The sequence below is a fragment of the Mycena indigotica genome, assembly GCF_014461135.1.
Source record: "Mycena indigotica strain 171206Taipei chromosome Unknown Mind.scaff0001, whole genome shotgun sequence".
NCBI classification, from domain to species: Eukaryota; Fungi; Basidiomycota; class Agaricomycetes; order Agaricales; family Mycenaceae; genus Mycena; species Mycena indigotica.
This window is the reverse complement of record NW_023503000.1, coordinates 1,377,691-1,401,584: the sequence shown is the minus strand read 5'-3', so window position 1 is coordinate 1,401,584 and position 23,894 is coordinate 1,377,691. Positions and strand designations below refer to the sequence as shown.

The following is a 23,894-nucleotide window of genomic DNA, read 5'->3' as shown; positions in this document are numbered from 1 at the left end:
TCAGTGCCGCTTGTCGAAAGACTGAGAGGCTCTTAGTGATATTTCTGATAGTTGCCAGACTCCAGATTGGTACCCTTCAACTGCACTCCCATATATGGACTAGGTGGACATGCTGCACGTGCGAAAATACACACACGTCGATGTCCCTGACGCAATGTCTGCTCTCACCTCCGGGCCATCGATGGTGGCGAAGATAGATTGTGTTCGCCCCGTGCGCTGTGATTGGCTGGCCAGCGAGGATCAACGTCATCCCCTCCCACAGCGCGCCAGCGCAATATCAGCTGGCGACTCGGGATGCTATATCCTATCCAACCCACATTGCCGCCGAACAACGCTGCACAATTGCCCTTATCGGGAGTGCTGCTATTTTAATCCACATCTTCTCAGCAGATGCCTCCCTATCCGGAAATTCCTGGCCATTCACCAAAAGTTCACCCCAAACACCGCCGCATTTGGCCAAACTCCCCAGCCTGAACTTTGGCGCCTGTCCAGCAATTACTATCGCTCGCCCACCCCCCTGCCTCCTCGCCCCAATCACCGACCATAGTGCGACTCGGATACGCATAATCGGAAGCTTCCAGGCAGAAGCGAAGCCGTTCCCCGAGCCAGCGCACGCACGGTGGCGCTACTTAGCTCTTGACCCCCGTTTCAGCGTGAGCCTACTGGGCGCGCAGGCCTCGGCATGTCCCGGCGTGATGGCGGAGTTGCACGAGATCAGGCCGTGCTCTTCCGTCCTTGAAGCGCAGGCGGGGGCTGGCCGGCGGCCCGGCGCGGGCGCTCAACGTCTTATGTAACCCCTTTCTTTTTTCCTTACTCGGCTTCCACGGCCATTCCGCCGCCACCCACTATCCAGGGAATCACGCCCCCGCCACCGCTGTCCGACCCACCCACCGCAGCCGACTACGTCGCTGCCGAGGAGTACTTGAACCGCATCGCCATCCGCAAGCAGTCGGTTTATTACTCGCCACTCAATGCACGCAGCGCGGGCTTCGCGGCCGAGATATACACGTGCGCGAAGATCTACCTCTCGCGGCGGTGACGCTCAACACCGCAAGCATACTTATCTTATCTTATCATCATTTGCTGACGATTTCTTGCAGCACCGACCGACGGACGCCGCGCTGGCCGGTGCGCCGCAGATGTACCAGCAGACTCAGCAGCAGATGACTCAGGTCGAACAGCTCAGGGCTTGTAATTTACTTTCGAGGATTCTTGTGAGTTCTATCTGCTAATTTTTATGTAGTTATTTAAACCATACAAATCCTTCCTCACTCTGAATCTGACATACCCGGGACCAGGGACTCAGATGAAGACTGAAGTCTAAAAGAATAAATCAACTTTATACTGTAAAATCACCTCAAAAGGCAATTTCAGGTTTCTAAATTGGTTCATGAGTATGTACATGGTGTTTCACAGCAATCCCTAGGTTTCTGGTCCAAGTGGTAATAAGCACAATATTCAAATTATTATCTACAGTAAAAAGATTATTCAATGGTGAATTTTTTATGAAGCACTTGTCGTCAACGCTCTCAAGGCAGGCCGCTCTTCAGCTCGCCCCATGCAGGCAGGTTGAAGAAGCCCGGGAGGTCGTCCCATCCCTTCTGCTTACCCGCCACGATCAAGTCTCCGATCTGCTTCTGGCATGAAGGACACTGCCGGGCGACAAGCGATTTGGATTGGTCGGCGCTGAATGACGCGAGAAGATAGCAGCAGTGGTCGTGGCTGGCGCAGCTCCGCAGTTTCTTGAGGCGCTCCTGGACACAACTGTGGAAGTTGAGGCACGTACGTCGAAAACTCCTCCAGAGTCGACGGGAACTGGAGATGCAGGCGCTGGATAGCAGCAGTCAGGAGCTCACGGAAGTCGTATTTCGAGCCCAGCCGGACGAGCGCGGTGACGATGCAGAAGGCCACGGGCGTCTGCGACAGCAGCGTGCTGGGCATCGTCAGCAAAAGTTAAACAGAAAGAAACCCAGACACACGGGGTGTACAGAACTAGGAGTAAGTTCTTGACGTCTTCAGGATCGTCCTGGACCTCCACAAGAGGACATCCATCCACCATCGTCGCTTGTGCTTCTGGCTGGGGCATCTCATACATGTCACTAAACACTGTGGAGTGCGCTGCAAGGAGACCGAAATGCACACGGAACTGGGTGTTTCCAGCTTGGAGAACAATACTCCCATCCTTATACCAGATTTCAGAGCGGACTATCGTATCCTCTTCTGTTCTCGGACGTTTAGGCGCAGGAGGACCGGACAAGGACATTTTGGTTGTTTGTGTTGTGACTCAAGCCGTATCGGGGCACGTGAGCCAAGAGATCAGACCACTAGTACTGAAAAGCTCCAGAGGGAATTCATTGCGCTCCCGCCTGCACAAGTAGTCGTGCAGGCGCCTAAAAAAAGGTACGGAGGTAGTCTAAGGTATGTAGGCGGGAACTAAATACCAAGTACATATTTAGTACTGAACAAAAAAGTACTTATTACACGACAGAGAGAGGAAAAAGAGGAAAAAGAGTACAGGAGTTATTCTTCCATGCAGACAGACCTTCCGATCCGAGACCACTGCGATAATTCTATCGAAGTGCATAGGCATTCAAGTTTTGACGGAACAACAGTGCACTGCATTATTAATCAACAGGTCACGCGGCACGTCACGCCACCGCGCATTCCCATCAACCACTTCATTGTCTTGCATTGTGTACACTTCATGGCCGCAATTAACCCTCCGCCGCTCATCCCAGGCATGACTGCGCCCCCTCCTTTGGCGAACCCTCCTACAGCGACCGATGCCAAGCTCGCCGAGGAATACCATCTTCGAATTGCGGCTCAGCGCCATAGTAAGGGGCAAAGGTTGTTTAGTTGCTTCCTCACCCGCTATGTTCAGTGCATATTGCTGGATTCACCGACCAAATGTATACCGACTCGAAAATATATGCGAATGAGGTGCTGGCCGCTGTGGCCCTCAATGCTGGTATGTCCAGGACTGGATGCTTTCTCAATATTGATGGATGCTAGTCCCTCAGAATGCCGCTCTCGCGGGTGCTCCTCTGTGGGCACAGCAGATGCATCAGCAGAGTCAACAGCAATTTACCCAGCTCAATGCCCGCATAACCCAACTTGATCAAAATGCCCAACAGAGAAACCAACACCTCCAACAACTCAACAATCGCATTAACCAACTCAACAATGTCTTTGATGAGCTCAAGCTTGTTGTCTTTCGTGTATGCACTTATATTCATACCCTTGCCCTCTTCTCACCTGGCCCAGACCAACAACCTCATCAAAAGCGGTGGTGGTCCTGGGAACCCTCTCGACATTGCTCCTGTCCTTGACCCTGTTGTTAATCCCGCAAATGTGTGTTGTTCATTTGTAAACCACTGTTGATGACCATTGACCATTTCCAATAGTTGTCTGCTCATAACGACTGAAGATGTCACTAATGCACAACTCTACACCTATCTTGCTGGTTACAATTGGGAATTGTGTTACTGTATTGCAGCTATTGTATTGTACTCCCTTCTTGTTATTAGTTACTTAGCCTTTATCGCATAAATTGACTGTTTGTCATCGCCCTCCTACTTGTTGATCCCTCATCTGCCTACACCGTTACTCGCTATGAGCTCATTGCGCTCCTGCCTGCGCAAGTGGTCAGACAGGCACCAAAAGGGGGATATAGGTATGTTGGGACGTAGGGAACAGACAAACATGAAGATAACGTCCAGAGGCGCGTAAATCCTCTCAAGGCAAGCCGCTCTTCAACTCGCCCCAGGCGGGGAGGTCAAAGAAGCCCGGAAGGTCGTCCCATCCCTTTTGCCTGCCAGAAACAAGCAGGTCTCCGATTTGCTTCTGGCAAGGGGCACATTGCCTAAACATTTCGGCGTTAAACGACATAAGTAAACAGCTGCAAGAGCCGTTGTTGATGCAGATCCGCAGTTTGTGGAAGCGCTCCTCGACGCACACTTGGAAGTTGTCGCAGGTGTCGAGACGAGGCGGTTTGGTCATCCAAGAGAAGATGTAGCCGGGTTGAAATGGCGCTTTTATGAGCCTGTCGAAGGCCGACATACAAGTTCGCAAACGGGCGGGCTTCAGATGGGCCACGGTCCCCGAAGGTCGAGCGGACCCATCGACCCACTCCCTCTAAGGATGCGTGGGTGGTTGTTGACCCAAAATTGAGATACTAGTGTGCTTACCTTTGGGAGTCGAATGATTTCATAGTAGATAGCAGGGAGGCAACACTCGATGCCATTCTCTATAGCCAGCTCAAGGACGTCAAACAAGATGTTCGAGGAGAGAGCACCGGAACTAGCGCTCTCGTATCGTACATGAAACTTCTCCAAGGTCGACGGAAATCGACGATGCATCCACTTGACAGCAACACTCCGAAGTTCACCAAAGTCGTATTTGGATCCCAGCCGGATAAGAGCTGCGACGATGGGGAAGGAGAGTGGCATTTGCGAGAGTAGCGTGCTGGTCTTCGTAAGTCAATGTTGCTTAGAAATAAGTAGTTTAAAACCACACACGGGGAATACAAAACTAAGAGCAGGTTCTTGACGTCTTCAGGATCGTCCTGAATTTCTACCAGCGGACAACCATCCACCGTATTCGACTGCGTCTCCGGTTGTGGCATTTCATGCATGTCTCTGAACACCGTGGAGTGCGCCGCAAGAAGACCGAAATGGACGCGGAACTGTGTGTTTGCAGCTTGGAGAACAATACTCCCATCTTTATACCAGATTTCAGAGCGAACTATCGTATCCTCTTCGGTTCTCGGACGTTTTGCTGGAGGAAGATCGCACAATGACATTTTGGTCCTCATCGTTTGTGTAAAGTGATGCGGAGCACGTGAGCAAAGATGAGATGTGGGCCATTCCTAGTGGTGAGGTTGGATTCTCGACACATCCAAAATGAGGGGAGCGACGACTGGAAACCCTTTTTTTCTGGGCCCTCCAGCGCGAATTCATTGCGCTCCCGCCTACACAAGTAGTCGTGCAGGCGCCCAAAAAAGGTACGTAGGTAGGTATGTAGGCGGGTAACTAAATACTGAACAAAAAAGTATTACATACGACAGAGAGAGAGAGAGAGAGAAATGCTGGTTTTGGTTCTTCTATGCTGCAGCGGGGACGGATCTCTCCTTGTCTTTTTTCGCTGCCTCCTGGGCAGCCTTGACGGCCTGCTTCTGTTCTTCAATCTCCTTCATCTGCTTCTCCAATTTCTCCTTCACGCTCGCGCCACCGCTGCCATTGAACTTGACGCTCTTGTGATGGCTCGCCGCTCCAATTGAACCTGTCTCGGGATTCGGGACGCTGACGAGAGGCGCTGCCGCCGAAAGACCACGGTGGAACGAGTTGGGCAGCACACGGCCTTCGGGGTGCTTGAAGAGACAGTTGGCCCGCGTACAAGCAGCGCCAAAATGACAAGGTTGAGCGAAATGCGGATTCGAGGCATTAGATGGGTGGTTTGGTGGATGCGTGAATGTGCAACCGGTGCGTGTACACGCAGCACCAAAGCGACAAGGTACGCCTGATGGCGGAGGATGAGTCACGTGTGGTGGAGGAGCATGGTGAGCGGCGGGAGGTGGTTGTGAAGCGGCTGAAGAAAAAGAAGTCAGTGGAGGACAAGTCTTATTCGGATCAACGCACCTTGCGGATTAAGAACGGCGGGACTGACATGAGCCTTGACGCAGTCTTTGTCTTTACAGTCTTTCCCATTCTCGCAGGCCTCGTTACTCAGAACGACGCCAGTTTCTGCAGTTGCGACTGGAGAAGGATGCGACCACCGACAATGCGCGTTGCTGCATTTGACACCAAACTTGCATAGTGTGGGCGATTGCGGTCGTTCGGGAAGTATATACCCAGTCAAACCACCGGTCGGAGCAGGGGCAACAGCTGGGGGAGGAGCTGGTGTCGGTGCGACAATAGGTATCGCTGCATTTTCTGCAGCCATTGGTTTTGGTCCAGATGAAGGTGGCCCACCACGACCACGGCCACGCCCTCTTCCAGCACCGCCCCGCCCTCTCCCATTTTGAGGCCCTCCGTGAAACCCTCCCTCCATTCCAGGCTGTCCTTGGAAAGCAGCTGGGTCATTGAATCCACCGCCAAACTGGCCCGTCGCTGGATTGATAATGCCCATCGTCGAAGCCATTTGCGCCATAAGCGCCATTTGGTTCATCATCATCTCTTGCAGCATCAAAGGGTTCGCCATCCCGTTCATGACACTCATGTCCATGCCCATGGGGAACCCTGCACTCATCATCATCGCCTGCTGTTGCTCGGGAGTCGGGTTTCCCACAATGGTGTCGATGTGCGACTGAATTTCGTCCTGCCCAAAGCTGTTTCTCCGTCCGCCAACACGGTCAATGAGGCTGCGAGGATTGCCTTCGCGCTGCATCGCTCTTGGGCCTGTGGGTAAGTCGGTCCTACGCATCTTGTGGGCATGGTTGGGTGAAGGAGAGCGAGCAGAGGCGGTCCGTTTTTGTCCTGAGGAAGGGAGAGCTTGGGAAAGAGCCTGCTGATAAACACCATTGCGGGGAGGACGGCGAGCCGACGAGTCATTCGCTGGCGGTGGCACGGAGGCGACTGATTCAGCAGGCTGTTGAGGGCCAGTCTGGGCTGGCGCAACAGACTCTTCGGCGCCTTTCTCAGCCTCGGCGAATAACCAATCCGTGAAACTGGGGTCTGCAGTCATAGTCAGTTGTTTGGCGAGGTCGCAAGAGAGACCAAAACACACCAAAATCCGATCCTATTACTGCGAGAAAGCATATTAGTGACCACACGCCTTTTCTAGCAGCTACAATCGCTCACAGTCTTCGAGTTCTCCCGTTATTTGCTCTGTCGTTTCGTGGTCAGCTGAAGATGCCACGCCAAACGCGCATACGCACCAGGAGTCTTGTCGTTTATAATCATTATAGTGATGTATTCAGCCATGACAGGGTCTGCGGTGAGTGAGTAGGTCGAGGGGGCCATTGTGGACAAGGCTCGCGAACCTGGGTCGGGACTATAATTCCGCCTTGTGAGCTCATCCTGAATGGATTGCTGGAGAACGTGTCAGACAGAACTCTCTAGGAAGGCATGAAAACGCACTTGGAGTGCAGTCGCGCGGTCCGTTCCAATAGTTAAACCGAACGGCATATCGTCAACCAGGACAGAGGGCAAGAGGTGTGAGTCACACGCGTGACTCACACAGCAAGCTATTCAACTCCGTCCACCTTGAAAGATACAACTTTGGCAGATGCTTACGCTGTAACCTGCGGCGGTCTGAGCTCGATATTCGACCGACAAAAAAGTTTGTTCGGAAGAAATCAGGCTCATATATGCCAGCTATCGAGTCGATCCTGCTCATCAATTTTACGCAAGAAGGCCAAACCGTCCTTGGTTTCTCGTTTTCATGGGACGCCATAGTGCACGAGCCCTTAGTCATATTTGGCTGCAATTGGCGCGATTTCTCGACCACCATCATTCCCGGCACTCTCTATACCGCTGCGTTCTCTCGAGTCCACTGTAACACCATCGCCAGAGACTGTTGTCATCTCCCTCGCTCGGTGCATGACATACCTGGGTGAGCTGCACGATATTCGCCGCTTGGCGATAAGCATTAGTTCACCAAGAACATCGTCTTCTCAACAGTTGACACAATAACCATTCTGGGAGCTGCATGGGAGTTTGGAGCGCTAATCACGCCTGTTGTTCTCCAATTCAATGTTCTCCTCAGCATCATGGGCAACATTCAAGACATACACGCTATGGTGGGCGACAACAATCAGTCGGTGCACGTTGCCAATAATCTTGGGCTCAAAATTCCCGTTGGTCATGGCTGGATTCACCGCAGGTTCTCTACTACTATGCTGGAAGTGTTCGCTTGGTATTCTGGGCTTCTGACAGTGGCCCTGTTCTACTGCGCATCACTGGCACCACTAAACACATATACAGCGTGCCTTGCTTTCTTTGTTCAATGTTGACTCGTTGCTCATCTTGTCGTCGCAGATTACGACTTACATCTTTTGTGGTTGCACCGCGATTCCGGTGCTATTTCCCTAGTCTCGCCTGGCCAGCTCCTTCAGCAATATGTTGCAACTTCAGGCTTCCTCATCGGACCAATGCAAAATCGCACAATGTCCAAATACTCAGAGCGTTCAGATTCCATAGGCTTCCATCTATTTGGCACTTCATACACGTAAATTGTGGCCAACTGTGGATAAATACTATTGATGCCGATGCGAAGTGGAAAATTGGTAGCATTTCCTTTTTCGTAACAGGGATGATTTGCTGGCAGAAGTCAAACAAAAGTTGTATTATTCTCGTTGTTACTTCCATAGGGCATTTTTTTAAAAAAAATTACGCCCTGAATACTACAGTTACAAACAAAACTGTCGTTTGTTAGCGTTCCAAGGCAATGAATATAATCTTCATGTGGTATAGCAGCGCGAGGCTGATGCTTCAAGCAGAATTCTACAACGTGAGAGCAACGACCCAGCCGAGCAATAAAGTCACGACGGCCACCGACACCCCCGCAGTCCTCGACGCCGCGCTCGGCGGCCGACTCGTGCCCGCCAACTCGTGGTCTGCGAACTTGTTCCCATTCGACGTAGCCAGAACAGCAGGGTCGACCGTGACTACCCAAGTAAATCAACCATCAAGCGAGAAGACTTAGGCTTACCCGTGTTCCTAAATTTGGTCTTGGCCGTTGTCGCAAACGTCGTGCTCGGCAGCCCCTTATCCTCCGTCATCGCGTCGTCCGACAGAAACACCAGCGCAAACCCGGGCGCGGGGACCACCACCGTGCACGTCTTCGCATTTCCGTCGCAAGTCACCGTCTTGATATCTTCCTGACCCATTGGCCGCCCATCGCTTTCAAAGTTCCCGCCAAACGTCTGCCCCGCCCAGGTAATATTGCCCTTTTGCACGACCGACGCCGCGGCGAGGTACTTGACTTTAACACTCGCGGGGGTAGTCTTGGTACCGTCTTGGTTAGCCAGCGAAATGACCACACTGATGTCGTTGGCATGGCTGGGGTCATTGACGTAGTTGACTATGGCGACCCGTTTGGGGACGCCGTTCTCGTAGATGGCGTATACGGGTGTGGAATCTGAGAGGCCCTCGATAGGCAGGTCAAGAACTTGCGAGTTGTTGCTCGGGCCCATCGCCTCTGCCATGATGAGCGCGGAGTAGTAAATCTATCTTGTGAGTCAGCCGAAAGTGTAGAGTCGTTGTCTATGACGCACAGGACCAATCGTCCATTGATGGAAAGAGCTCTCGTTTGTCGGCGGAGCTGTGAAGGGCTAAAAAGCGAATCAGACAAGGAAATATATGAGGCTGAGAAACTTGCGTTATAGTACACACTCTGACCACCCAAATGGAACATAGCGCCAGAGAAGTTTGAATAGGCCATCTGCAACGCGTAGTCGATTCCCCACAACGCGGAAACAAACGCATCGGAAATGCCCAAGAATCCACCACACGAAGCGGTGTTCGTCTCGAACATCAAGAACGGCTTGTTTTTGGTCTGCAAATACGTAGTCGTGTTGAGATACTCCGCGAGAAGGGCTTTGTGGCGGCTGTGCACCAGGTAGTTCGCCAGCTCGTTCTGTGGATTGATTGCCTTGGTAATATCACCGAAACGAGCCTGCAAGACTCATTAGCGCCGAGAATGAGCTGTGAGTATTGTGACTCACATTACAATTGTGATTTGGGTATCTGGAAAGGAGTACTAGTCAGACGAGGCAACAAGCGGAAAGACGTCATACTTTTCGGCAGCCAAGTAAGCTAAATTTGCGTTGTAGGTGTCGACGAAGCCTGTGTCCCAAACTTGCTCCAGCGTCCAGGCGAATGTAGCGATATTTGGCCCGATGAGGTTTTTCATTGCACGACCGGTGGGATCCGCGTTGGTGGAAGTAACCTGACCCAGGAAATCGGATAACTCGCCGAGATAGTCGAATGGGCCATACGTCTCAGGTCGGTGTCCATGAATCACATACATGTCCGGCTCATTGCTCGCTTGCAGACCAAGGAGGTAATCGCCGATGATGAGGTCCGCAGCAGTGACAATCGCGGTGTCGAATGGCTTGGTTTTGAGCCAAGGAATACCGAGGAACCAGTGGACGTTGACAAAGCTTGACACATTTCGCATCAGATAGAGCAAATCGGTCGTGTAGTCGAGTGGAGGGGTTTGTGTCGTTCCGGTGACGTTTTCGAGGTCTTTCATGAGAATGCGGCCATCGGGGAGGCTGTCTACCATCTTGGCGCTCTCTTGTGTATTTCCTCCCACTCGAACCATGACAGAGCCGGCGCGTTGCTGAAGATTAGCCATTAGGTTGAGGAAGGGCACTTGAATGTGTGTCGAGTTCTTGCCCACTATTGAGATAATAAGCCGTCGAGCAATGGCAGGAGTAAAAGGACACGCACAGACTTGATTCGTGACGGACATCTCGACACTGAAGCCCATGAACGAGCCCTTCTGCTTTATGGACAACCCCGCCGTGCCCGAGTTCTGTCAACGTTTGTGTACAGGCTTTCGAAAAGAATGCTGAGCGTACCAACAGGTTTACTGGGATGGTTTTCATGATGTCATTGGGGATGGGCGGGGGATTGAGGGTCGTGGGGTCGTAGGCTGGCAAGCCGGTGTGAGTTGGGAGGCCAGCGCTGCCCACTCCAGTCGTCATGGGGCGCTGGGCATGGTAAACAGTGATTTCCCCGAGCGCATTATGCGCAGAAAGGGCGAGTAGTAGCGCCTGGCGAAGGGGACCCATGGTGGGGCTAAAAGGAGTGAAGGTCAAGAAAGATAGGGAAGGGATAATATAGGTACCATGGGCGTCAACTACAACTCAGGTACGCCAAGCCCTCGGCGTTTGGTGCTGAGGTTGCTGAGGAGACACCTAAGTATATCCAGAGACCCAAGGAAAAGCGCAGAATTGGACAATGTCATAGTGGTTGATGAGAACGGCGTCGCAGCGTTGTACATGTGTTGCCGTCTTCATTTGAAAGCGATTGCATGCCTTCCCAAATTCTTGAATTTCCAGTTTGCGGTAAATGTAATGCATCGTTCGTCTTCCGGGGTGTGGGATGGAAAGTGAGCCGCTTATGTAAAACGCTGCGAAGCTAAAAAAAATGCCAATGGCTTCAACCGTTTCCCTTGGTCGAGTGCTATTAACCTGTGGTCTTAGATATTAGCATGGTATACGTAGCGCTAAGTAAGGTAGAAAAGAGACACTTGTAGGTAGAGTTATTAGAAGACATGTTTGTGGAAGTGGTTCAAGAGGCCCCGGGAAGCTCCTGCCAAGGGTTGTCCTGAAAAGTGTCTTTTTGAGGGCAAAAAATCGCAAAATCCTTGTCCTAGAAGTGTCTTTTTGAGGCCAAATTTCGAAAATCCTTGTCCGAAAAGTGTCTTTTTCAGGTGGTATGGTGCTCTTGGCTGCTGGATAAGTGCCGGAGGTGGACTGGGTGACTCGACATCCCCTTCGGCAGCCAATGGTCATGACTGGATGAGCTTCTGAGTATATCAGCCTGCAGAGTGCTCCATTCAGCAACAAGACAAGAAAAAATTTGGAGAAAATCAACGTCAAAAAATTGCCTTTTTAGGTAATATCACGTGCTAAGCCCTGTCCGGAAGTGTCTTTTCGAGGCCCAAAAAAGTGTCTTTTTGAGGGCCAAAAACCCGAAATCCTGGGACAACCCTTGGCAGAAGCTTCCCGGGGCCTGGTTCAAGTGGTTTGAGGTGAATGTGTTTGTTGTCTGTCTAGGCGCTCTTTGTCCTTTATATACCTACCCACTGTGGATGCAACCATCATACATTCAAGTTGAGTCGCTCCCCCGCTGGTGTGGTTGATTTTTCGACGCAAATCAAGGGCCAGACGCAATCCGAGTTGGGCAAATACGCCTCGAGGCCCAGCTATGGGCTCTGCGATGGGGTTTTTCTGGGAGGAAGGGTGCTTGTGGCAGCAGGACTTGTACCATTTCAGTGCGAGTGGAAGACGGAAAGTGACAGTGGTGCTGGCTGGGAAGGACCAAATAGTACCCAGGTCAACTTGTCTAGACGCGACATGAACACGAAGTACCCCAAGGACTGAAGTCTCGTCTAGTCAACTTGAGGTGTCCCCACTAATAAATTACATGTCCACGCATCACACAATTTTGGGCCCGCCCTTGTCTACACTAAGATATATCCTGTCCCCCTCCTGCAAGTCTTTGAACTGCACGAGAAATCAGCCACTGAGTAGTCACGAAAAACCCCAAGAAAATACCCACCGTCAGCTCCCGCGTTCGATGCAGACTCTCAATCTCGTCAATCCTGTCCCGCACGTTGTCCAGCAGCTCGTCGAAGCCCTCCTCGTCGCACACCTCCCTTGCAGCCTGCAGTATCAGCATCGAGTCCGGCCGCACCTCGTGCTCAACATCTATAGCAATGATATTCGCCCGGTCCAGCTCTTCCAGGAAGTCGGCCCGCGTCATGATTTCTCGACACCTCCACTAAGTCAAATGTTATCAGCGCAAGAAGAAGAAAAAAGAGGCTGACATAAGGGATTGTGGGCAGCGGAAGCTCTGTTTCGTCAGCTTGGAGCGTTCCGGCAGCGATTGCCTCCTCGCGGGCCTGCTCCTGCTCTTTACGCAGCTTGACAAACTCCCGCAATAACAACCACGAGCAACTACTCCATTTCTGCTCGTCCATTACATCGTCGTCACAATCAGGAATCAGACCTGAACGAAAAAGTCAGTCGAGTAATGAACAGAAACTAAAATAATCACCTATTTGGCTTCGCAGCCACGCTTTCTCGACTGCGAGGAGGTGTTTGGCCATCTTCAACATGTCTCTCGATCTGGCTACCTTGTTCAAATACGACAGTCGGCCACCAACGATGTCAATCGCCTGTTGGATGATGGACTGGTCCGCCTTTTTGGTCTTGTTCACATTCATGAACATGCGAGTAGCAGCGTGGATTGATTCGTGATTGTTGAGGTCGTAGATAGATAACACCTAAACAGCTTCAGGCGGGAAGGTACAGGTGAACAGAAACTTACATGCATCCGCGACGCCGTTTTACCTGGAATCAACTTGAGAAACTGGCCAATACGGAGAGCCTTGACACTTACGCATCACATAGAACGGCCAAAAGTCATCCGTTGTAAAAACACAGGTTACAATGCCTGCCAGAGTTTGTTAGACAAAACAAAATGTCGTCTCAGTTACCTGAAGCAGCCCAGCTCTCCGCTCGCTGTTGCAGCTGGAGCAACATACCCCGTCCGTCGTCGTCGTTCTTGAAATAGTGGACGTTGTTGATAATAAGAACCAGCGGTTTTTCCCGCCGGCGAGCTAACTTCAACGCGACCTTCTCCAGTTTTGTTAGGGCTGGTCGAAGCGGTCAGCACTGCCGGTAAATTCAGACACACAGGTACCTCGTTCGATATCCAGCGCGGGGCCACCTTCTCTGGGATCGCGCCGCTGGAATAGTCCAGTCTGCGAGTCTTCGTTGTATTCGTAGTTGATAGATTTGCCCAGTTTTAGTCGAAACACCTGCGACCATTCAGCAGGAGGACCGCTAGCATTTTAGCCCTACTTCGAGGTCAGGATGCGCATCGAGCATTGCAACTCCGTCGGCCTGAGTTGCAGCCATGGCCTCGAATATCATCGTCCCTTTGCCCGAGCCCTCGAAAAACTGTCAACAGACAACGCAGCAATGAAATCAAACACACCTTCGGACCAAGTAAGACAAAGTAATGCCCGGGCTCCTCGCCATGGACAATCGCGTCAATCCAATCCTGCTCCTTCCTCCTCAAATGTTGTGTCCACGGCCCATCTTCCGGCAGGTCCAAGTTGTCAATAACGTTGTCGTCGTCGTCGTCCTCCTTTTTGCGTTCGCCCGCATTCTTGTTTTGGTACGTTGCCAGCTCCAGCGCGGGATCATAGCCCGCTGCAAACGCGTCCTCGATCTGGTTGGTGGGAGAATCATCCCAAGAAGCGACATGACAGCGAAACGCACCTTTCTCAGCACGTTATACTTGTACCACCGCACATAGGCCACTCCCCCGACGAACACTACAGGCCACAGCTGAGTGGGATGACGCGTTTTTCTTGAAACGTACCCATCGTCAGCCCGACAATAGTGGTCAGGGCGGCGTCGCGCAGGTTGCTGCCGCCAAATATCGCGCTTCCAGGCACGTTGAACGGATTGGGCTTGAACGCCGAGCTTCCATCGAGTCGCTCGTCAGCGTCCGCGGCTGAGTTTGCTTCCGGCTTGGCGAGATGAGCTGGAGGTCGTGAACGCGGATTTGTTGGTATTGGGGTGGTGTAATAACGCAGACCGAAACCAGCAGGGGAACGGGATATCAAAGAGTGGCGAGGAAGCAGACGCAACGGTAAGGGCATTAGAGTACAAAGTCAAGAGAATCTCTGAATCTCCATTATTTTTGCACGTGCTAGGCATCGTCAAACAACGACCCGCCCAGAGTCACCACGACAACTGGGCGCTGGGTTAGAGATAACACAATTCAGTACAGAAACATAAACCAAAAACAGATATGTAAGAAAATATGTAAGCATTTTCCAGCAAAGCAAGAACATAAAAGTAAGTAACGATACAGAAAACAGATCCAAAGAATCACTCTCTTCTATGACACACTAAGGTTCGGGTTATTGCGCATCCTCTCCGTGGCTTTCTGGCGGTGGAGCCGATTCCTCAGATGCAGCTCATAATTGTTCAGCGTCTCGCCAGGGCCAGTGATGTACACCTTCACCAGACGTCAGTCAACGACCATCGAAAAAAAGAAGCAATTCTCACCTTGCCGGGACAGTCCAAACACTTTATCCGCCATTCCCACCCAGTCTCGTTGACCTTGCATATCACCTCAAACCTATCATTCTTCCACTCATTTTGCAACTCTCCCATGCAGTCCATAAGCCATTGCGGCGGCTGCGTTGGTTTTGGGGGGAGAACGACTGGGTCTGGGTTTGGCGGAGGAGCTGATGGCTGGGTCACTGGTGCCGCCGGTGTCGTTGGTGCAGGATCAGTCCCATGCTGCTGAACAAGGGGAGATGAGTTGGTTTTTAGCCGCTGAGCAAGTGGTACCTCAGATGCACTCGAAGTGGTCGACACCGGCGAGGCTTCCCGAGACTGCCTTGATTCTCGGGGCGTTTGCGGCTCGGATGTATCCACTGGCGTTGCCGGCAGAGTCGAGTTTGGTGGTCGCCCACGTTTTATAACCTCGGCCTCCTTCTGCCTATTGGCATGGAATTCATAGCTCGTGTTGTACTCGACGAGAAGCGGCTTGCGATACTGGTGCCAATGTTTGCCTAGGAAGAAATTTTGATAACGAATATTTCAACGACTGGAAACGGAGCCTACCACAAGAGCCGCATTGCGATTTGTCCCCCAGAGGTCCTTTCCGTCGTCCAATTGCCAGACTATCCGGACAACCACAGTTGGAACAGTGCCATACACCGTCAATCATATTCGGTCGCTGCCCTTGGTTTTCAGCCTTCTCTTTTGCCTTCAGTTCAGTGTGCTTCAGCCGAGCGCGGTCCGTTACAAAAGTGGGGCTATTGGCTGCCATGCAAGATGTGGTGTAGGAGTGGAAGCAGACATTGGCTGAGACAAGGTTATAAATGGTGGCCAAGCGACACGTGGTGGGTGTTTCGTTGGTATGGACACAACCGTCGGCACGTTTAAAACTCGTCCTTCTTGCGATATCTAAGCTCTTGTGGCACATTGATGTCAATTCCAGCAAAGCAAGAACATAAAAGTAAGTAACGATACAGAAAACAGATACAAAGAATCACTCTCTTCTATGACACACTAGGGTTCGGGTTATTGCGCATCCTCTCCGTGGCTTTCTGGCGGTGGAACCGATTCCTCAGATGCAGCTCATAATTGTTCAGCGTCTCGCCAGGGCCAGTGATGTACACCTTCACCATACGTCAATCAACGACCGTCGAGAAAAAAAGAAGCAATTCTAACCTTGCCAGGACAGTCCAAACACTTTATCCGCCATTCCCACTCAGTCGCGTTGGCCTTGCATATTACCTCAAACCTATCATTCTTCCACTCATTTTGCAACTCCCCCATACAGTCCATAAGCCATTGCGGCGGCTGCGTTGGTTTTGGGGGGAGAACGACTGGGTCTGGAGCGGGGTTTGGCGGAGGAGCTGGTGGCTGGGTAACTGGTGCCGCCGGTGTCGATGTTGGTGCAGGATCAGTCCCATTCCGCTGAACAAGGGGAGAGGAGTTGGTTTTTAGCCGCTGAGCAAGGGGTACCTCAGATGCACTCGAAGTGGTCGACACCGGCGAGGCTTCCCGAGACTGCCTTGATTCTCGGGGCGTTTGCGGCTCCGATGTATCTACTGGCGTGGCCGGCAGAGTCGAGTTTGGCGGTCGCCCACGTTTCCGTTTTATAACCTCGGCCTCCTTCTTCTGCCCATTTGCATGGAATTCATAGCTCGAGTTGTACTCGATAGGACGAGGCTTGCGGTATCTATGCCAATATTTACCTAGGAAGAATCAAAAAATGTTCAACAACATGGAAAAGAATCCATACCACAGGTACCGCATTGCGATTTGTCCCCAAGCGGTCCTTTTCGCCGTCCGATTGCCAGGCCCTCTGGGCAACCGCAGTTGGAACAATGCCACACACCATCGATCATATTCGGCCGCTGCCCCTCAGCAAATTCCTTCTCCTTTGCCTCCCGTTCAGCGTCCTTCTTTTGTTTTGCAGTAAACGGCCGAGATCTATCCGTGACAATCATGGGCGCTGCTGTAGGACGTGGGGGAGGGTCATTTTCCAGAGGTGTAGGTAATGTAGAGATATCAACGGCAGTGGATGGCGGCACTGACGGATTTGCGCGGGCGCGTGGTCGGAGAATAGCCGGGTTAAACGGTGGTGGTTTGAAGAATCCTTTCACAGACTTTTCTTTGAAGACAAGAGGGGCAGGCGCAGGAAGTGTCGGCATCACAGAGGGTGTAAACGCAGGTCCTCCATTTTCAGAGGCGACAAGGTTGGCGATCGTGACTGAAGCAGCAGCAGCAGCAGCCCGACGGGAAACTGGAGCATTAACTGCAGCCGCAGCCGCAACAGTGGCCGGATCTGCCTCTGGAAAGCCGATAGCGGGTGTTCGACACGTCCGTATAGGTTCCCGGTCAGGTAAAACCACACCTCGTCGTCCTCCTCGCCCTCGTTTCTTTCGTTTGTTGAAATCTTTGTCGCGTTCTTTCTCATTGCGTTCGAGCTCGCCATCACTGAGGTAGTTGAGAAGAGGCGTGAAAGATTGGACTTGGTCCATTGCACGAGCACCGGTCGTTAGAGTGGGAAGGAAGGAATGACGGAGATCTTCGTCTTGTGGGCCCACGAGGAATATAGATTTTTGGTGAGCGTGCAGCTGCTCTCTTATCGAGTGTGCAATTGCAGTTCTAGAAAAAGTGAATAGATGGCCGACAAAGAGACAAATAAAAACATACTTGAATTCACCACCCAAGCCCAACTCTTGAGCATGAAGCTCTGCAAATGCTTCTGGGGATGCATCGTCGTTGTCTAAATCCCATTCGAACTGATCGTCCAGCTTAATGGACCCAACAGTGATATCCAGCTTGATGACATGCAAAATTAGTAAGTGTCAAGAGAGATAGAGAAACATACCCGAATAACTATTCGAGTATCTTCTCGCATGGTTTTCATGTTGAGGGTGAATTCATCGAGAGCCTTGGGCGGCTCAACCCCGTCGTCCTCTGCTATGACCTTACGGCGTTTTCTTCCTTTGGTGCGCTCAGCTCGACTTGTGATGAAGTCCTTTCGTAAACGATTTCGCCAGTTTTCCCAAAACGCCGCGCTGTCCTCGTCCAGCTTGCCAGCGCCAAGGGTATCTCTCTCCTTCTCCACAATATCCCACGAGTCTCCGTCATATTTTGAGGAATGCGCACGGTAATCGCTCAGCTGGTCTTGGATGGACTTGACAATGATACCGTGGTACAATGTAGGGAGACTGTAGTCCTCAATCATTGACTGGGCAAAGTCCTCTGGACCAATAGTCGCTAGCAAGATATAAGAAACGAACAAACACAGTGAGAGGGGTTTGCTGTACCATTCATATCCCAAACAAACGTGTCCCGAACTTTGTGGTGTTCGTAATCGAACTCGAGTCGAATGGGCACAAGCTCTTCAGGTCGAGTGGCATCGTCTGGCCGTAGCTTGCTCGGTCTACCCGATTTAGAAAGCAAGCAAGGAGCGATTGATACTTGACTCACAGTTTTATGCCTTCTCGTTTGTGCTTCCTCCTCCCGTCACGCTCCTTCTTTTTGTATGGCCATTTTATCTCAAAACCTTCCCGCCCAACGATGAAACGACTCCCGTTCGAGACCCTCGCCCCACGCTCCCACCAGCCCACCGCCGGTGGGCCAACAGCATCGCGCAACTCAGCGCCCATGTGTGTTTTGGAATCACGGAGGATCAGGTCATAAGCCTGGTCCGCTTTCATCCACTCCTTGACCTGGCTGATGTCTTCTGCACTCAGCGGCGGTATTGTGGTCATCGAAGTCGACAGAGGCACCGCTGTTACACGGTCACCAGCACGGACTCGTGGGACTGAGGGGCCAGGCTGAGGTGCGAGGAAAGAGGCGGGAGGCGCTGGCGCTGGAGCTGGGGTAGTCTGTTCGCGTTTGACTGGAGAAACTGAACGGGGGATACTGGGTTGGCGTTGTGGCGTTTGTGGCCCAAAGGAGGGCGCCCGCGCTGGATTGGGAGGCGCACCAAAGTCGGATAAGGATGCGGCAGAGTTTGAGCGAATGACTGGTGGTGGTGGACCCATTGAGTTGGACCGCAAAACCTGGGGAGAATCCACTGGTCTATTGAATGGCTGCTGGGGTTGTTGGGAGAATCCAGGGCCAAATTGGGGAGGAACGGGCTTGTTGAACCCATTTTGCATGTTGGAAGACTCAAAGTCATGTTGTGGGTGTTGTTGTTGGTGGTGCTGCTGCTGCTGCTGATGTTGTTGTTGTTGTTGGCGGAAGGCATTTGCAGCCTGTCGAAAGAGGGCGTTACGGTCCGCAGGGGCCATATTGCTCAAGGATTCGGTCGTATAACCATTCGCGCTAAGAACTTGCATAATCTGAGGCGGAATACTGTTTGTTGTGAAGCTTTGTCAGTTTGGGGGGGGCGATATGACATACGTGTTAACGGGTTGGTGTACGACTGGGCTCATGCCATTGAGAAGTTGGGCGGGAGACATTGCGCCAAAGGGTGACTGAGGTTGACCACCGCCACCGCCTGGATATTGAGCCAGCATTGCTGGATTTACGACCCCCTGCTGGGCAAACGACGAATAGCCGTTCATGCTAAAACGGCCCTCAACAACCGCGAATCTCTCCGCGCGAAGGAAAACAACTCACGTTCACGTGCAACGTCGCTCCTTGCGCGTAGCCCGAAGACCCGGAAAAGCGAGATGGCTGTAGGAGTTCGAGGCTTACAAATGACGTGTCACAAAAATGATCTATTGCTCCCGGCTACCAATAAACCAACCACCCACTCGTTCAAGCCCCGTAGCTCGCAATTCGTGCCTCTCATCCACATTCAAAGCATCCAGAATGCGGACATCACGATCCAATTCGGTTTCGCCCTCCCGCAGTCCCTGGATTGTCACAGACTCCTGTGTCCTTCGAGCCCGCTTCTCTTGGCGGCCTTCTCCGTCCTCCAACCTTCGTTTGCGGCTTCCGTGCTGCTTGATTACGATAGTCTCCGGCGGAAACAAGTACATCCCTTCGCCTTCGTTCCTAAACTCGCGGTAAACGGACCGTAGTCTCACGCAAAAATGGGCCTACATCATGGGGTAGACATATCGTTCCGAGTCGGAAACGCCTTGATCTCCGTCAGCATCTCTGTGAGAATAATGTCAGGCCGCGTTGAAAAGACAAGCAAGGCACGCACGTAAGAACAAATGGATGACGGAATTCCTCCTCATCAGAGGCCGTCTCTACGTCCGAAACCATGTCGACCGGAATATTGCGCTGCTCTGCTTTCCGCCCCCTTGCCTCCCTCCTCCTGCGCTTGAAATATTTGTGGTGATATGTCCACTGTTTTTGCAATCTTTCGTCGTCTGACTCCGTCACCTCCATCTCAATCACATACGACCCTTTGACCCCTGGAATACGCGCAGTTACTGGAACGACAGTGATTTGACTGTCCCAAATAGCTGTGTGTGACCACTCTGCATCCATTGCTCTCCAATACTTGTAGTAGTCTTCGACTCGCTGCCGACGAGTTTGTTCAACGATAAGCTGGCGTTTCGTTTCTGCGGCAAGCTTATTGAGACGATCTGCTTCAGCTTTGACAGCAGCAGCCCTGGCTAGATACGATTTGTTTTGTGCCGAGAGTTTGACCATCTGAGCCATCAACCGTTGTACATCTTCCGGATTCGCGTCGTCCTCCACAATTGTTGGAATTGCATGGGAAATCTCTGCACTAGTCGACCACCCATCATCTCGGACAGATTGGTTATCGTAGACAGCTTCGACGGAGGCAGCCATAGACATTGGTTCGCTCTCAAGTGGCGTCGATTTGATGCGCGACCCAAGCCGGACAGTTTTCAAGGCGTTCCTGAATCGTCCAACGAACCTCGAAATAGAGGAATTTCGTCGACTATGAACAAGATACCTGCTCGGAATGAGAATGCGAAGCAGAAGGAGGTGGTAATACGCACGGAACAACACCCAATGGGAATCGGGTAAGAAGAGCGACGATTATTTCTTCGTTATTCAGCTCTGGGTCGATCTCGTTGGTCTATCATAGGGTCGGACTTGCCAATGAGTGAACTTTCGAAACCTACACGAGCGAGTTGAACAAGTTCAGACCGAGGGAGATTTGCAAGTGCGGCGGCATCCATTTGAAGAGCTTGAAGAGAAAGGGACAAGGCAGTCGGAAAGGTCTTGCTTTATAGCCTTAGTAGACAATAGAGCTGTCAGGGTCAAAGCGCAAGTGCTGGATCAGAAAACATTGGCCATGTCGAGGAGCGGGAGCCATAAATTCTCTTGTCCACTTCAATTAGCCATGTTCAGAGAGTCAACCAGAAGGAGGTCCACAATAATTGTCGTCGTTAGGTGGTGATAGTAGAAGGCAAAGGACGCGACACTTGATCTTGGATCCTACTTCCTTCAAACCTCCATCATGATCTAATTTGCACACGCACGCAAGCTCAGGTCTTCGCAATCTTAGAGGCGCTTTGGACAACTTGGGGACCTCCGTGTGCAAGATTTGACCTGCCTTGGTCCCAAGCGTTCATGCTATGACCTCCACCATGAATCTATTTAAAAAATGCCGGTGAACCCGACCTCAACCCCCCTCATTCTCCCATGGCATGCATGAGTGAAGAACAGCTCCGTTGTCTGACCCGGCGCCAACTGCAAACTCTTGCCAAAGTGAGCCCATTAATGCTCTTTGTCTCATTTTAACCCAAACAAAGCAGGAGAATATCCGTCCCGCCAATGCCACCTCGGAGAAGCTCATAAAGCGTCTTTTAGATAAATTCTTTGGCAAGCGCAGACGGTCCGTTACCTCTTTTTTCTTTGCCGCCATGAGCTGGACTCATGCATCCACCAGTGGTAGTCCTGTTGTGCATGACCCGCCAGTCGTGACTGTCCCTTCTTCTCCTTCTCCGCAGCATCCGGTACTTCAGCCCCCGGTTGAGCGTCACTTCGGGGAGTCATTCTTTTCCCCACATCTGCCGCTGCCCGTTCGCGAGCCCTCTCACCGACCACGACCCTCTCCAACATCATACATCCAGTCACAACTCGATGAACTGACGGTCAACACGAATGATCCATCGCCAGCACTGACTACCATGGAGCGCCTCTTGCCCATCATGCGACATACCTCCAGCCAAATCGCCTCTGCGCTCAAAGACATTGCGTGGCAAGGTTATTACGCAGAAAATGACCTTCTCTCGCCGCTGAAGACAACGCCCGGTCTCTGGGACGGGACTCGTGTCATGCCGCCAGGCGATCAGCGCGACAAATGGGTAGCATTCCTTGACGCGGTGAAGGAAGAATATCGGCGCGAAGGAGAGCTAGCCGAGGTCGCAGAAATGGCCACGGCTGGAGGAATCTATCTGCCTAGACACGATTCTGATGCATATTCGGTCGGCGGATCGTCGATATCGACATGCAGCGGTGAAACAGCAGCCATCACGACTGTCCTGGATTCAACCAAATTCTTCAAGCACCACAATGATAGTACTAGCTCGAGCTTCAGCATAGACTAGTCGGGAACGGTTTCCATGTTGTAAAATTGTAGTTCTAATATTGGTTCTCGAGATACAAGCACATTTGTCTTCACTCAGCACACCTCGTCGAAACTTCTGTCTCTTGTCGCGCGCGCGGGTCCCTTAAGAGAGCGAACTTCCCAACCTAGAGTCCAAAAGATGATAGACACGATAATTAGTTTCCGCTACTTTTAGTGCATAAAGTTACTTGGAGAGGCGCGGGGAGAAATACGGTAATGCAAAAGCCGCGAAGAGAACTAGAGTCGCCAACACAATCGCCGTGACAAACGATTGGCGGCTGGATGTGTTGACGGGCTTGGCGGGTATGCGGTTTTGCGGCGCTTTGGTATACGAGGGAGGAGACAGATAGAGCTGGACGTACCCGATGGATTTGAACCCCTGAATACTGCACAATGCATAAGCAGAGAGTTCAAGTAGACTTTATATGCCTTACTAGTAGCCTTCTATATTGCGCTTTATCTCCTCCTCTTGGCCAGTGGGAACTCCATCGAGAACGAAGGTAACCGTAGAATAGTCCGAGCCTTGTGTGATCTTGGTGGTCAGAGTAGCACTGTGTCCTGCCAGGGTGGTAAGCAAAACAATTGGGTAGAGCAGTTATTCCGATACCCGAAGGCCATGAAGGGTTCGATAGTGCCCAGGTTTGAACAATTTCCGTGGGGGAGGTCAAAGACACATATTTTCCCTTGACACCTCCACCAAACAGAGAATACTCAGTGTCGACTTTGGCTTCCGACTACGATTACGGGTCAGCAAAAAGAAACAGCATTGAAAGCCACATACTTTTGCTGGTGCTCGTGTCCAGGTGGGGATCCTTTTCTCGTCCGTCAACAAACTGAATAGATCGGCGGCGGCGGCCATGAAAGAGCCCTCAACGGTGATTTTGGTGGTATTAACATTGCTCTTCTTTTTCTCTGGCTTTGGCTGAGGCGTTGAAACGGCGCCAGCAGGAGTCTCCGATGACGAAGCAGTGGGCGTGATCGCAGGGGTAGCGGAACGACTGGGGTCAGCACTGACAGTGACATCTTTGCTGTGCGTTTCGACGATTGCGACTGCGAATTCGGCGAATTTAGTCTCAAGAGCAGAGGGAAGGCGCGCTTTGGCAAGCTTGTAAAGCGCGTCAACTTCTGGCGATGAGGCAGTGGTAAGTGACCAATGATACTGCGTTTCGATAAGAGCGAGTTAAATAAATAAAGACGAGGCCTTGCCTCATAGTCGTTGAGGCGGTCAACGGTTGTCTCATGCGAAACCTCTGGAATCGTCACAGTGCCGCTGACCTCACTTCCATCCGAAGCAGTTCCAGACCAAGCAAGTTCAATCTTGCAGTCGAATATAGTGATGAGTCTGGTCAGTAAAGTTGAGTAGATGGGCGTGGATGGAGATCTGAACGCGTACTTGGACTTGCGCTGACCAAGCTCGACATCTCCGTCCACATTGGTGACCGAAGAAATGACAATAAGCTCGGTGCCATCCCCAGAAACGGTGATGGTCGGGAGTTCGCGCTCGAACCACTGTTTACCATTGAAATAATGAATATACCAACCACAGCCAGAGAAAAACCTGCCTCATGACCCCATCGCGTCACGGTCTTGTTCTTCCAATGCCAGTTGGCGATTCCGGAAGAAAGAGGTGCAGGGATGGCCATTGAAATCCGAAAT

At 51.7% G+C, this 23,894-nt stretch overlaps 9 protein-coding genes across 9 annotated transcripts; 2 read left to right on the top strand and 7 right to left on the bottom strand.

Annotated features, from left to right (window-relative positions):
- Window positions 1–1,605: 1,605 nt before the first annotated feature.
- Window positions 1,606–2,263, bottom strand: MIND_00030300 (BTB domain-containing protein; the record flags this gene model as incomplete). Its single annotated transcript, XM_037357272.1, has 2 exons — window positions 1,606–1,933; window positions 1,980–2,263. 2 exons carry the CDS (start codon window positions 2,261–2,263, stop codon window positions 1,606–1,608), a joined length of 612 nt encoding a protein of 203 aa, XP_037225182.1.
- A 441-nt stretch (window positions 2,264–2,704) lies between these two features.
- MIND_00030200 (uncharacterized protein) lies at window positions 2,705–3,425 on the top strand (the record flags this gene model as incomplete). Its single annotated transcript, XM_037357271.1, has 5 exons — window positions 2,705–2,834; window positions 2,882–2,968; window positions 3,013–3,218; window positions 3,265–3,351; window positions 3,405–3,425. 5 exons carry the CDS (start codon window positions 2,705–2,707, stop codon window positions 3,423–3,425), a joined length of 531 nt encoding a protein of 176 aa, XP_037225181.1.
- Window positions 3,426–3,735: 310 nt separating this feature from the next.
- On the bottom strand, window positions 3,736–4,813 carry MIND_00030100 (BTB domain-containing protein; the record flags this gene model as incomplete). The annotated part of the gene is made up of 3 exons (XM_037357270.1): window positions 3,736–4,134; window positions 4,188–4,464; window positions 4,518–4,813. The coding sequence occupies 3 exons, from the start codon at window positions 4,811–4,813 to the stop codon at window positions 3,736–3,738; spliced, it is 972 nt and encodes a 323-aa protein (XP_037225180.1).
- A 288-nt stretch (window positions 4,814–5,101) lies between these two features.
- Window positions 5,102–7,124, bottom strand: MIND_00030000 (uncharacterized protein; the record flags this gene model as incomplete). The annotated part of the gene is made up of 7 exons (XM_037357269.1): window positions 5,102–5,586; window positions 5,637–6,671; window positions 6,724–6,741; window positions 6,798–6,824; window positions 6,875–6,928; window positions 6,980–7,028; window positions 7,077–7,124. 7 exons carry the CDS (start codon window positions 7,122–7,124, stop codon window positions 5,102–5,104), a joined length of 1,716 nt encoding a protein of 571 aa, XP_037225179.1.
- A 1,317-nt stretch (window positions 7,125–8,441) lies between these two features.
- Window positions 8,442–10,738, bottom strand: MIND_00029900 (Glyco-hydro-79C domain-containing protein; the record flags this gene model as incomplete). Its single annotated transcript, XM_037357268.1, has 7 exons — window positions 8,442–8,605; window positions 8,650–9,166; window positions 9,211–9,615; window positions 9,665–9,686; window positions 9,737–10,343; window positions 10,395–10,479; window positions 10,526–10,738. 7 exons carry the CDS (start codon window positions 10,736–10,738, stop codon window positions 8,442–8,444), a joined length of 2,013 nt encoding a protein of 670 aa, XP_037225178.1.
- Window positions 10,739–12,109: 1,371 nt separating this feature from the next.
- Window positions 12,110–14,349, bottom strand: MIND_00029800 (uncharacterized protein; the record flags this gene model as incomplete). The annotated part of the gene is made up of 12 exons (XM_037357267.1): window positions 12,110–12,178; window positions 12,234–12,455; window positions 12,502–12,683; window positions 12,732–12,960; window positions 13,005–13,027; window positions 13,077–13,130; window positions 13,174–13,332; window positions 13,380–13,497; window positions 13,541–13,630; window positions 13,677–13,913; window positions 13,964–14,019; window positions 14,067–14,349. 12 exons carry the CDS (start codon window positions 14,347–14,349, stop codon window positions 12,110–12,112), a joined length of 1,722 nt encoding a protein of 573 aa, XP_037225177.1.
- Window positions 14,350–14,591: 242 nt separating this feature from the next.
- On the bottom strand, window positions 14,592–20,844 carry MIND_00029700 (uncharacterized protein; the record flags this gene model as incomplete). The annotated part of the gene is made up of 17 exons (XM_037357266.1): window positions 14,592–14,711; window positions 14,762–15,273; window positions 15,326–15,568; window positions 15,777–15,885; window positions 15,938–16,467; window positions 16,515–17,383; window positions 17,432–17,559; window positions 17,610–18,001; window positions 18,052–18,167; window positions 18,215–19,087; window positions 19,136–19,311; window positions 19,355–19,427; window positions 19,481–19,735; window positions 19,784–19,840; window positions 19,890–20,615; window positions 20,662–20,741; window positions 20,788–20,844. 17 exons carry the CDS (start codon window positions 20,842–20,844, stop codon window positions 14,592–14,594), a joined length of 5,316 nt encoding a protein of 1,771 aa, XP_037225176.1.
- Window positions 20,845–21,310: 466 nt separating this feature from the next.
- On the top strand, window positions 21,311–22,218 carry MIND_00029600 (uncharacterized protein; the record flags this gene model as incomplete). Its single annotated transcript, XM_037357265.1, has 3 exons — window positions 21,311–21,376; window positions 21,421–21,503; window positions 21,558–22,218. The coding sequence occupies 3 exons, from the start codon at window positions 21,311–21,313 to the stop codon at window positions 22,216–22,218; spliced, it is 810 nt and encodes a 269-aa protein (XP_037225175.1).
- Window positions 22,219–22,422: 204 nt separating this feature from the next.
- Window positions 22,423–23,881, bottom strand: MIND_00029500 (Activator of Hsp90 ATPase; the record flags this gene model as incomplete). The annotated part of the gene is made up of 6 exons (XM_037357264.1): window positions 22,423–22,624; window positions 22,673–22,796; window positions 22,846–22,972; window positions 23,020–23,397; window positions 23,519–23,580; window positions 23,632–23,881. 6 exons carry the CDS (start codon window positions 23,879–23,881, stop codon window positions 22,423–22,425), a joined length of 1,143 nt encoding a protein of 380 aa, XP_037225174.1.
- Window positions 23,882–23,894: the final 13 nt, after the last annotated feature.